The 13,061-nt window shown below is 41.9% G+C and overlaps 1 protein-coding gene and 1 pseudogene across 1 annotated transcript; one reads left to right on the top strand and one right to left on the bottom strand.

Moving 5' to 3' along the window:
• The first annotated feature begins 6,637 nt into the window (after positions 1 to 6,637).
• On the top strand, positions 6,638 to 7,567 carry LOC101966982 (olfactory receptor 7A10). Its single transcript, XM_005342315.4, has one exon. The coding sequence runs from the start codon at positions 6,638 to 6,640 to the stop codon at positions 7,565 to 7,567; it is 930 nt and encodes a 309-aa protein (XP_005342372.4).
• Positions 7,568 to 11,864: 4,297 nt separating this feature from the next.
• Positions 11,865 to 12,747, bottom strand: LOC101967551 (olfactory receptor 1571-like; annotated as a pseudogene).
• Between the last annotated feature and the right edge of the window lie 314 nt (positions 12,748 to 13,061).

Genomic DNA, 13,061 nt, shown 5'->3' with positions numbered 1-13,061 from the left:
CTTTGTCCCAACCTTTCACCTTCAGTTTGTGCATATCGTTTCCTATCAGATGAGTCTCCTGAAGGCATCATATTGTTGGGTCTTTTTTAAAATTCAATCTATTAGTCTATGTCTTTTGACTGGTGAGTTAAGCCATTAACATTCAGGGTTACTATTGAGACATTGTTTGTATTTCCAGTCATACTTCTTTATTTTTGTTATTTAACTTTACTTGATTTTATTCTTTTATTTGTTTTTCCTTTAGGGTACTACCTCCCTCTGCTGATTTTCCTTGTTTTTTTGTTTCATCTTCATGGAATATTTTTCCAATGATGTTTTGTAGTGTCGGTTTTCTAGTTATAAATTCTTTTAACCTTTGTTTATCACAGAATGTTTTTATTTCAACTTCAAATCTAAAGCTTAATTTTTCTGGGTACAAGATTCTTGGTTGGCACCCATTTTCTTTCAGAGCTTGATATATGTTGTTCCAGGATCTTCTAGCTTTTGGGGTCTGTGTTGAAAAATCTGCCGTCATCCTAATTGTTTTTTCCCCTATATGTAATCTGATTCCTTTCTCTTATGGCTTTTAAAATTCTCTCCTTATTCTATATGTTGGGCATTTTCATTATAATGTGTCTTGCTGTGGATCTGTTGGGATTTTGTATACTTGGCATCCTATAGGCTTCTTGAATTTGGATTTCCAATTCATTCTTCATGTTCTGAAAATTTTCTGATATTGTTTCATTGAATAGATTGTTCATTCCTTTAGTTTGGACTTCTCTGCCTTCCTCTATCCCAATAACTGTTAAATTTATTCTTTTTATACTAACCCATAATTCTTGAATGTTGTGCTCATGGTTTCTTACCATTATCACTGTGTGCTCTATATTCTTTGAATATATATTTTGTCTTCATTGTCTGATGACCTATCTTCTAAGTGGTCTACTCTGTTGGTGGTGCTTTCATTTGAGCTTTTAATTTGGTTTATTGTTTTTTTCATTCCAAGGATTTCTGTTTGTTTTTTAGCACAAGGATTTCTGTTTGTTTTTTATCTCCCTATTGAGGTGATCTTTTGCTTCCTGTATTTGTTTATGTAGCTCCTGGTCGAAGTGACCTTTTACTTCCTGGAATTTCTTTCTTATACCTTCCTTGGGTTCAAAGAACACTGTAACCATGTACATCCCAAACTCCTTCTCTGTCATTTCTTCTGCTATGGCTGCCAATGATTCTAATGATGTGGTTTCTTGATTTGTTTGTGGCACTTTCTTCCCTTGTCTTTTCATGTTGCTCGTGTCTTCCTTTCCAGCTCTGTGGGTCTAGATTGTTATTGTTTTTACCCTATAGGTTTGTAGGGCTCTTGTAGGGCACCAAGACCTCTCCTTTGTGGGGAAGGACAATGTTAACAGACCCCGATATCAACAATATACCACCTAAGAAACAATTTCTTGTTATTAAAAAGTTTACAGTTTTGTCTCGATGTACAGAAATGTTGGATTCAATTATTATCTAAAATATAATCAGTAATTTTGTAAAAAGGTTTACAGATTCTAACACTGGACAATAAACTGGGGGTGTGGATTAGGATGATGTGCTGAGGAGGTAGGATGTGAGGATATAGAGTTAATATGTCTTAGGAAGTGTGCAGGAGAAATCTAGTGAAGAAGGTTAGTAGCAAGAGGATTAGGAGGGTACATGGAATGACAGTAGAGTACATGAAGCAAACACACAGGTATTTAGAAAAATACAGATGTTAACACAGTAAAAATTGGAGGGGGGAAAGAAAAATGAAAGAATAAAAAGGAAGAGAAAAAAGGGCCATATACAACACCTCTATATTATATTATTCAGATGACTCAGTACTCAAAGTCTTATTTCATGCAAAGTTCTTGGTTTCACAGATATTGGGGACATGAGGGCCGGAGGATGGAGGGGTAGAATAGAAAAAATCAACCAACCAGCCAACCAATCAACCAAGCCACCAACTAACCAACCAAAACCTCAAAGGAAGAAGCCAGGGTCTAGCTTTAGAGATCCGTATCTGTCCTGATTCTCTTCTCATCCAGTAGGTGTCGTACTCTGTTGTAAGCTGGTGCCTCTGTCCTCCGGATAGTGGAGGTAACCAGGGTGGGAAGACTGGTCCTGGAGCAGGGTGCCTGGATGCGAGGAGTGGCACCACCAGTCTCTGCAAAAAGACTGCACCTCACGGGTCTCTTTTTGGGACTGATTGCTCATATGACATGAGTGCCTGTTACCATCTCCCTCTCTTGCCTGGAAATTTCCCAGTTCCTGGTCTTTCCCTCTCCCCTAGAAGTTCCAATTGAGGAAACTCTCAATTGATCTGTGGGCAGCTCCCTGGTCTGGCCTCACTGCACACCTGTTTGGGCAACTACTGTGTTGGGTTACCGCCGTTGGGGATGGGGGGAAGGTTGGGAATCTGGTACCTGGCCACTAGAGATCCTATCTGGGAACTGCCCCCAGATAATATGGCGAGAATGTTGAGCCAAGATGGTGGCAGCCTGCTTTCAGCACCTGGGTGTCTGATGAGGTGGAGGGAGCCTGGTGGGGTGGGGAGAGCTGGATGATGGCCTTGGGCTGTAGGTAGGTAGCAGGTGAAGTGACCTGTGTGGGAGCTGAGTGACATCTTGGCGATCTGAGGATATGTTCATAGGTGATTCTGCTAAGGCCCTCCCCCAGGCTTTGGGTCCTGCTCCAATGCTGGATGACCTCCTGGAACCCTGAGGCCTGATCCCTGCATGGGGTCACAGCTCTGGTGATTTCTGCAGAGAGCAGCTGGATAGGGGTGCTCTAACACCTCAGAGATGCAGTATTCTGACTTGGTGAGATCTGCAGGTCTGGCAGCACGGGGCCCTGGTGGCTCACTCCCTCCCCACCACCATGTTTTCCCCTCCCAAATGCCTATTGAGCACCTGTTCAAGGCAGGTCGTTCCTGGACTGGGACAATTCTATTCTGTTGTTGACTTAATATTTCTGCCTCTTCCAAAATTTGTATGTTGAGAATCTGACTCCCAATGGGCCCAATGGACACATCACTTAACCCTTCCAAGCCTCATGGGTAAGATAGGTTCTTCCTGTCAGACTCGGAAGAGAACTTCAGCTTGGGGTGTCTTGAGGTTAAATCTCTGGAAGGAAGAAGAGATGAAGTAATAGGATGAATTCTGCTGACTTTAATTGTGTTTCTTGGGAATAGAGAATCTGCTTGAAAAAGAAACATTCTTGTGTACAGAGCACTGTCCAGCAGGGGAATTGGTTGTGTGCCCAGTGTTGCCATAATGAGGAACACGCCTAATGAGCAGTCTGAGGAGCTGTATATGTCTCCTCTGCTGCCGTTCTTCAGAATGCTCCACCTTGGACTGACAGGACATGGCTGTTCTCTTCCTCTCATGGCCAGAGAGCAGCAACCTGAGGGAGGCCATTGCCCTGCTGTACTGGGGACAGTGTGGAGAGCATTTGTTGTTCTTGGTGAACTTCCTTTCATGGGTTGTTGGCTTGCAATATTCAGTTTGTCTATTTGAATGTTGATGTGATGTTTCTGGACACTGAAAAGATGCCCTTTCTTTATTAAAGATCCCTTATAGTTTTGCTGGCCACCGAGGCAATCATGGGAGGGAAATGCCACCAGAATCAAGGCAGCTTCTCCTTCCTTGCAGCATCCTAGGGACCCCTGCCTCCTTAGACGGTTCCCCTCTCAGGTCCCTTTTGCATCCCCTTCTCTTTATTGAGCATATTTCCTGTTTCTTTAAATGCAGAGCAGATAATGACCATACAGAAATGGATCTCCAAGGTACCTGTGATGGGAGACCGCGAACCTCGAGTTTCTGAGCACCATTGCTTCATTCTTTAGGGGAAAGTGAAACTGAGTTTGACAACTTGCCTTGTACCCATTCCTGTTGGATAGTGTGACTGGGGTGAGAAGAGCATGATGTGAACACGTTGGGCTGTTGTGTGTATGTGTGTGTGTGCGAGTGTGTGTGTCGGTTTCAGAGCAAGTGGACCTGAGAATAGTATGCAGACAGTCCCCAAATTATGAGGCTCAAAATAATAATGATTTTTTAAACTTTATGATCATCTAAAAATGATGTGCATTATAAAAAAAACTACTTTGAATTTTCAATTTTGATCTTTTCCAGGCTGGTGATATGTAATACAATACCCTTTAATGATGCTGGACTCTGGTAGCACAGAGCTGGACTCCTGGTCAGCCAGACTATCCCCTGGGTAAGCACCTGAGACTCCACAGCTGCCGCGCTGCTCAGCTGGGATGCTGTTGGGTTGGGGATGTTAGTGCATTTTTTACTTATGGTGTTACAATTCTTCTGGTGGCTTTATCAGGACATAACCCCATCATAAGTCCACCAGTTTCCACATTCCTAATGGGGATTCCTGATACAGATCCCAGGACTCAAGACGACAGGTAGAAATCAAATGTCAGTGCACTACAATTCAAAGGAAAAATTTTGTAGCAAATTTAATAGTGCAAAAGCAAAGAGTTGGGCGGAGTCATTTGTCTTGATGTTTTAGTGGCACAAAATTACTTGATTCTTCAACATGCTAAATACGATTTTTAAAATATTTTAATGGACACCTAACATTCCTATATTTATTAGGTACATAGAATAATTTGGAAGATGCATTGTATGTGAAATGAACCAATCAGGGTGGTTAGCATTTCCTTCTCCTCAAGCATTAATCACTTCTACATATTGAGGAACTTCAGACTCTTCTAGTTACTTTGAAATGTTGGAAAGTTTCTATGGCTACCGTTCCCCTCTACTGCTACAGACCACTAGAGCTGTTCCTCCTGCCTATCAGTGTGTGGGAGCTTAGCATCTCCCCTGCCTTGTCTTCCCTCCCTCCTAAACTTCCCCGTCTCCAGCGACCAGGATTCCACTCTTTCAGGATTTGTAGCTTCCACACATGAATGACAGCGGGAGAGATCTGTCTTACTGTCTGGGCTTATCTCACTTATAATAATGAGCTCCATTTCCATCCATGTTGCTACATGGCAGGATTTCATTGTTTCTTAGGCTGAATAAGATTCTGTTGTGTTTTGTATCCATCCTCCTACCAGTGGACATTTTCTTTCACTATTCATCCCCTGATGGATGCCCTGACAGATTCCACATCTTGGGTGTTGTTCACAGTGCTGCAATAATCAGAGCTGTGCATAGATCTCAGCACAGATTCATTTATTTTGCATCTATATTCAACATTGTTCAGCATCTCTGTCCACATCCCTCTCCACTACCCACCTTCTGTAAATTAAGTTAAAATTACCTACACATCACCTCATTTGCTTCTCACAAGGTCCTTATGTATTGGGTACCATTATCATCACATTTAGAGTTAAAGAAATGGAGTTTCCGAGTGCTTTACTATGTTCATGCAATCGTAACAAATACAATTACTGGGCTGACATTTTTGAACTCAGCAAGTTGCTTTAAACTCTGAGATCCAAAGAGCTACACATGGATCTTCGCTTAATAAGCATAATCACATCTTGGGATAGATACCACCAAAGAAAGTATCTTACAGAAGAAATTATAAGGAGAACCTTCTTTTTAAATTTATTTACATGTTCAGTTCACACAAAATTAATTGCATATATTTATGGTGGACTGTGTGATACTTTGCTACCTGTGTAAATGTTTAATGACCAAATTGGGGTAGTTATCATACCCATTGTCCTTGAACATTTATCATTACTATCGACAGGATATCTCAAACTCCTGTTTTCTAACTACTTTGAAATAAACAAAAAATATGGGTAGCCCAAGGCCCACTTCTGTGTTGTGTAACACTAGAATTTAATTCTCCTATCTATGTTTTTATACCCATCAATTAACCCATGTATGTCCTCCCTTCCTTGCTCACCTTCCCATCCTCGGGTAACCACTGTTGTGCTCTCAGCCTCTGAGCCGCCCCTCTCCCTCTTGGTCTTTCCTCTTGCCACCCTAGTTCTTGTTAGCCCTGGATATCTGAAATGGGCAGCTTCCTCGGGGCCTTTGCACAGTCTATACCTCCTGCCAGACAATCTTCCCTGACGACTTGCTCTTTGTGGCACTTGCTCTTTCTTCCTTCAGTTTTTGTTCAAATCTGATTTGTCACTTTTTTTGCTGATCTTGCCAAAAGTCTGATTTTTTAAAAAGCATCTTTATCATCCACTGTCTTGTTTCTTACCTTCTTTCCTCTTCTTCCAAGCATCTGTCTTACCTGGCATGTTGTATAATTTTGCAAGTTTGCTTTTAATTTTTCTCCATCTTTATGTTGTAGGGACATTTGTTTTTCTGCATGGTTCCTATATTTTCTAGATTATTCCTAGAACATAGTAAATACTCAACTTTTGTTCTTCAAATGCATTAGGAGTCTCTCACTATAATTGTAGAGTACTGAACTCTAGGAAATGCTGAGAAATGTGGGAAGAATTTTGTTAAAAAAGTGTAGGATGATGTTTTGAAAGGAGACCAGATTCAGATAAAATATAAAGATGATGTCTTTACTATAAATAGAAATGAAAGCAAAATAGAAATTAAATAGTAATGCATCTCTCTCTCTCTCTCTCTCTCTCTCTCTCTCTCTCTCTCTCTCTCTCTCTCTCTCTCTCTCTCTCTCTCTCTCTCCTAATTGTCACAGCCACCACATGAAATCAAGGAATAGCACACAGATTTCAGAATTCATTCTTCTAGGATTTTCAGAGGACCCAGAACTGCAGCCCCTCATCTTTGGCCTTTTCCTGTCCATGTACCTGGTCACTGTGCTGGGGAACCTGCTCATCATCATGGCCACCCTCTCAGACTCCCGCCTGCACACTCCCATGTACTTCTTCCTCTCCAACCTGTCCTTTGTGGACATCTGCTTCACCTCCACCACCATCCCCAAGATGCTGGTGAACATCCAGACACAGAGCAAGGCCATTACCTATGCAGGTTGCATCACCCAGATGTACTTTTTCATACACTTTGCAGGGCTGGACATCTTTCTTCTGACTGTGATGGCCTATGACCGGTATGTGGCCATCTGTCACCCCCTGCACTACACAGTCATCATGAACCATGGGCTCTGTGTGTTGCTGGTTCTGATGTGCTGGATCTTGTGTTTCCCAAATGCTCTGTTACAAAGCTTAATGGTGTTGCGACTGTCCTTCTGCACAAATGTGGAAATCCCCCACTTCTTTTGTGAACTTAACCAGGTGGTCCACTGTGCTTGTTCTGACACTTTTCTCAATGACATAGTGATATATTTTTCATCTTTACTTCTGGCTTTCTGTACCTTCACTGGCATCCTTTACTCTTACTGTAAGATCGTGTCCTCCATCCGTGCAATCTCTTCAGCTCAGGGCAGGTACAAAGCCTTCTCCACGTGTGCATCTCACCTCTCTGTGGTCTCCTTATTTTATGGCACAAGCCTGGGTGTGTACCTCAGCTCTGCTGTGACCCCAAACTCACACTCTACTGCAACAGCCTCTGTGATGTACACTGTAGTCACCCCCATGCTGAACCCCTTTATCTACAGTCTGAGGAACAAGGACATTAAGAGTGCTCTGAGAAGACACTTGGGAGGGCAACTATAGACAGTAATTTTCCTTCTTTGCCTGGTGAGTCCACTTAACATGGTGTGCTCCAATTCCACCCAAGTTGTGCTGAATGACAGGACTTCATTCTTTTTTTTTTGACTGAATAATAGTTGACCATGAGCTTGAACTACATGTATTTTTCTGCTCTTCAGCCAATGGACACCTTGGTTGATTTCTCATGTTGACTATTGAAAATAGGACAGTCAACATGTATATGCAGTTGATCATAGTTTTCTTACTCTAACACTTTTTATTTTGTTAGTGGAATTTATACAACAAAGAAGAAATATTATAATGTTCTCTCTGTGTCTCAACACATAGTTGTCTCCATGTTTCACTGTGCAATTCGAAGGGTTTCTTGGTTCTAGAACCTTGAAGTGCCTTGAAGTGCTGCAGCCTTGATGGGGTTCACCATCATCACTCCCTAAAGGAGCCTCCTCACCCACAACCTGTGGAATAAATACATAAAGCTGGCCCAAAAATATTCTTTGGAAAGAAAGCCTTTTTCAGGATGAAAAAGTGATTCTGATGGCTAAGCCCCAAGCTTCAAAGTCAGAAATGGTGATTCTGTCCGGTGGTGGGAGGAGAGCCTATCTTTCCCTTTATATCCCACAGTTTCCTTCTCTATCTTCATTAATATTCTGCTTTCTCTGATTCTCACACGTTTCTTCCTCTGGCTACCCTCCTGCTTTCCTGCAGTTATTTCTTGTGTTGCATCAGAAAATATATGAAAATTCCTGTTTTGTTTAATACGATATTTTGTGCACCATTATTACATCCTGTCTATGACAAAGCAATGGGAGTGTGTAAGGCAGCCAGTTCTCATGGAGTGACAGGGAATGTGACCATGAGAGGTCACCATGGAACTGAGCTTATGAGTTACAAATATATTTCCTGATTAGCCAAGATGGCCCTGGGAGGAGACGCAGCAGAGCAGCATCCAAAGGAATAAACTCCCATGATGGGCTGATGGGTGGGTGGATGGGTGGATGGGTGGATGGATGGGGGAGGAGTGAGTAGAGGGGAAGACATGTAAGAAAGCAAAAGTATCAGAAAGTTTCTTGCATATGTGTGGTGAGTTAGTGGGATTAAGCTCTAGGCACAATTCGGTCACCTCAGTGTACCTCTGAAAATTTTAATAATAAACTGTTGGAAAAGATCACCTGTTGTCTTGGTTGGGAGCAGATCCTGGAGAATGTATGTTTGGAGATGTCTCTGGATAATCAGGTGCTACCACCCACACACACTTAAGTGACAAACTTGACCAATAGCTGTGGACAGTGTTGACCACTGTGGGAATGAGGACGTCCAGAGCCCAACCTGGAGGTGAGGTATGCACACCTTGGTGGGCTCTGTGTCTAAGCACTGCAAGCTTCTCACTGTTGGTGGGTAGATCAGGGATGGGAAGTTCCTTGCTGTCACAGAAGCAGAGTGTGGCATAGAGACCCCGATTTGCTGACAGGGAAGGGGGAAGGAGACAGAGGGATGTTGGAAAATGTTATTATATAATCTTTTTATTCATGTTTGTTAATTATACAGAATGGTGGGCTTCATTGTGCATTGGTATATCCATTAAAATAGACTTTATCACTGCTGTATGTGACATTTTTTCCATTTTTTTTTTGGTGGTGGTGGGGGGTGGGGTTGATCTCTTTTTTGACAAGTCTAATGGATGTGCTTCATACCTGTCTCTAGACTTCTTTCAAAATGCAAAGACCTCCCTGGAGCATATTCTATAAGAACCTGTGCAGACCATGATGATGGTGTACTTTTAGGATGGCATTTTTCATAAGATTTATCCCTGAAGACAGCAACCATACACACATTTATCTCGTTGTTTTCTCTATTCACCAGAATGATATCCACATGTCATCCACACAGATATCCAGGGACTTCACCTGCTATGTAGGTCCTTACATTCTCATGGTATTGTGTAAATATATGTGCACTATGTATAGAAAATATAGCAAAGAAGCTTAGGGAACAAAATGATGGCAAGAAAATAAAGCCAATTTAATACAGTGCTTTTGACATTCATTGGCAGATGAATAAATACAATGTAGTATATATTACACAATGAAATACCACAAGCTCTCATTGTTTCATTTACAACAACACGAGTGACGTTGGAACATGCCACACTAAGAGAAGTATGACAGGTACATTCTGTCAGATGCCCATGAAATAAGAAAAACATTATCTTAAATCATTTGCCTTAGGGATAGATAATTATGCAGCAGTGGGTTACTGATACAGTGATTGATACAAACAGATCAGAGGTCATTCAGAATAATCTGTTGTTTCTTATTTTTGGTGTCTGTTCTAATATTTGATGGCATTATTCCTAATGACCTGGATATTCATGTTCATTTCAGATTATTGTAATAAAAAGAAGAATATGATTTATATTAACTTTAAGCATTTGGGAGTGATTGAAACCATATTTTAAAATTTTCATTTATTTTTTATTATTGGATTACAATTGTAAATAAAAGAGAGGTTCTTTATGCCATATCTGTGCATTCACATAACATTTTTTTTAAAAATCGAGAGAAAGAGAGAGATAATTTTTAAATATTTTTTTTTTTTAGTTTTTAGTGGACAAACATCTTTATTTTTTTATTTTTATGTTGTGCTGAGGATCGAACCCAGCGCCCCGTGCATGCCAGGGGAGCGCTTTACTGCTTGAGCCAACTCCCAGCCCCATAACACAATTTGATTAATCTTATTCCCCAATACCTTCCTTTCCCTCCAGAGCAGGTTTTCCCCCCCTAGAAGTACCCTGTAGGCCCAAAGCAGTAGTCTCCATCCCCAGAGCCATAACTGGGCCTCTTAGTCAATGTCTTGCATGAGTCATCCTTTGACCATGAGGTTTCAAGAGAATTGAGGAGATTAAAGAGGAACTGATGACAGTGATGCTCCTGTCACTCACTTACACACTAATGAGTGTGGCAAAGCGTGTAAAGGGGGAGATAGTTTGTTAATGACAATGGAGGGAGTCATATTAGTTGGCAGCACTGGAGAGTTTTAAGCAGAAACATGAGATGAAATAATACAGAAAATTCACCAGGTCCTTCTGCCAAGTGGAACCCCATGGTGTGGACAACAAGTGTCCATACTTTGGTGACTAGATGTGTGCATGGACCCAGCGTGACACAGCTGCAGCTATCTGGAATCTTAGCCACCACAATTGCCACAGAGTAACCCACGGTGGTGTTTCCTGCAGAGTTTCCAGCAAACCCTAGCAGACCAAGCCATCAGCCTGGTGTGTGCAGCTGCACAGCTGGACTGGCTCCAGGGACGCCCCTGATTTGATATAAGCCTAAGGTAAACCAGGCACATTCTGGCTCAGATGAAGTCATTGTCCTAACCCACATATATATGCTCTTCCTTCTGACCCAAAACTGCAGGGATCCGCAGTAGAATTAAGGTATACACCAAAGCTCATGAAATAAAATAAGGAGACCACAGAGAGGTGAGATGCACAGGAGGAGAGGGCTTTGTACTTGCCCTGAGCTGATGGTCCAGGACCAGGCTTTCTGTCAGTAAGTCCTCAGTATTTCTATCTGCCTCATTTTCTTAAGCCCCCCCCCCAGTAGGTTGGGGCTGGTTCTCATATACCAGGCCCAGTTGCTCCAGAACCATGTACATCACCAAACGAAATCTTCCAGAGTAATTCAAGTATGGTTGAACATTTTAGTCCACAGGATTCTATGTCATATCTGACTCTAAGTCAACCAAGACATTAAAATTGTACTCTCAGTGTCCATTATAGTTCTAACGTGTATTAGATTCATAATTTTGGCCTTACTACACTATGCAGGGTAAACAGGATGCACTGAGGACCATGCTGGAGAGAAACAAGACCATCATGGGGAGAATACATGTGACAACTGAGAAACATACTTGTATTTTAAGGTCTGTGTTACTAGAGAGAGCAGTTAAGGAGAGATGGAGCAAGGAATCAGGAATGCGGGTATCAAAAAAATTTACTTTCAGATTGTCTCCTGCTATAAAGTTATACAAACCACCTCAGCTGCCTAATGTAGTTCATACTGCATTAGTGCAAATAATAATCACATTGGACAGTGGGAAACTCAAAATGTTTTCAAAAATTGGTAAAAATTTTGATAAAGTAGAAAAATGACAAAAAGGGGAAACATTGAATACCAGAAAGAGCAGAAATATTGATAAGGGCTTATTTAAATTATATAAAGTTATTGAAGTCAAACAAGATGAAACTCAAAGAAAAATCAAATTGTACTTCCATGAGATTCCTAGCCCTGCAGTCAGGGAGAGTTCTGGAAAACCACCATTACAGTTTCCCTCGAGGGTATCTTCTCAGAGCACTCTTGATGTCCTTATTCCTCAGACTGTAGATGTAGGGGTTCAGCATGGGGGTGATGACAGTGTACATCACTGAGGCTGTTGCACTTGAGTGTGAATTATGGGTTGCAACAGCACTGAAGTACACTCCTAGGATCGTAAAATAGAACAAGGAGACCACAGAGAGGTGAGATGCACAGGTGGAAAAGGCTTTGTACTTCCCCTGAGCTGATGAGATTGCCTGGATGGGGGACACGATCTTGTAGTAAGAGTAAAGGATGCCAGCCAGAGGGCCACCTCCCAGCAGCACAGACGTAAAGTACATCACCATGTCATTAGGAGAGGTGTCAGAACAGGCAAGTTGGACCACCTGATTCAGTTCACAGAAAAAGTGGAGGATTTCCAAGTCTGTACAGAAGGACAGTTGCAACACCATTAATCTTTGTAACAGGGCATGCAGGACACTCAGGATCCAGGACATGGTAACCAACAACATGCAGAGCCGGGGGTTCATGATGACTGTGTAGTGGGTGCAGCGGGTGACTGATAGCCACAAAGCGGTCATAGGCCATCACGGCCAGGAGGAAGTTTTCCAGACTGGCAAAGACTATGAAAAAGTGCATCTGCATGATGCAGCCTTCAAAGCTTATGGCCTTGCTCTGTGTCTGCATGTTCACCAGCATCTTTGGGACAGTGGTGGAGGTGATACAGATGTCAGAAAAAGACAGATTGCTGAGGAAGAAGTATATGGGTGTGTGCAGATGGGAGACCTTGAGATGATGACCAGGATAATGAGCAGGTTCCCACACATCGTGATCAGGTACATGGAGAGGAAAAGCCCAAAGGGGAAGGGTTGCCAACAACAACAATAATCAGACATGCATGACTAATCTTTCAGAAATGGTCTCATTTATGTTACAGCCAAGAAACTATTTTTATGTTTCCTATGTGAATCTTCTCCCCTTTAGGAAACACCCCAACATTTAAGATTTCCCATTCTCAGCTTTTCCCAAGAGATCATGTATTCTACAATAACAAATTTCTTTATGCCTTTACAGAACCAAATTCAGCATAAACCCAGTTCCTGGGGCTGTCTAGACAATGTGGAAGCAATGCAGAAAAAAGACAAGCATCCCTAATATCTTTTTTGTTTGTTTGTTTCAAC

The sequence above is a fragment of the Ictidomys tridecemlineatus genome, chromosome 2 (assembly GCF_052094955.1).
Source record: "Ictidomys tridecemlineatus isolate mIctTri1 chromosome 2, mIctTri1.hap1, whole genome shotgun sequence".
NCBI classification, from domain to species: Eukaryota; Metazoa; Chordata; class Mammalia; order Rodentia; family Sciuridae; genus Ictidomys; species Ictidomys tridecemlineatus.
This window is presented reverse-complemented; position numbering and strand designations above follow the sequence as displayed.

Coding starts and splice junctions, on each gene's coding strand:
- LOC101966982 (XM_005342315.4), top strand. CDS start 6,638: ATGAAATCAAGGAATAGCACACAGATTTCAGAATTCATTCTTCTAGGA.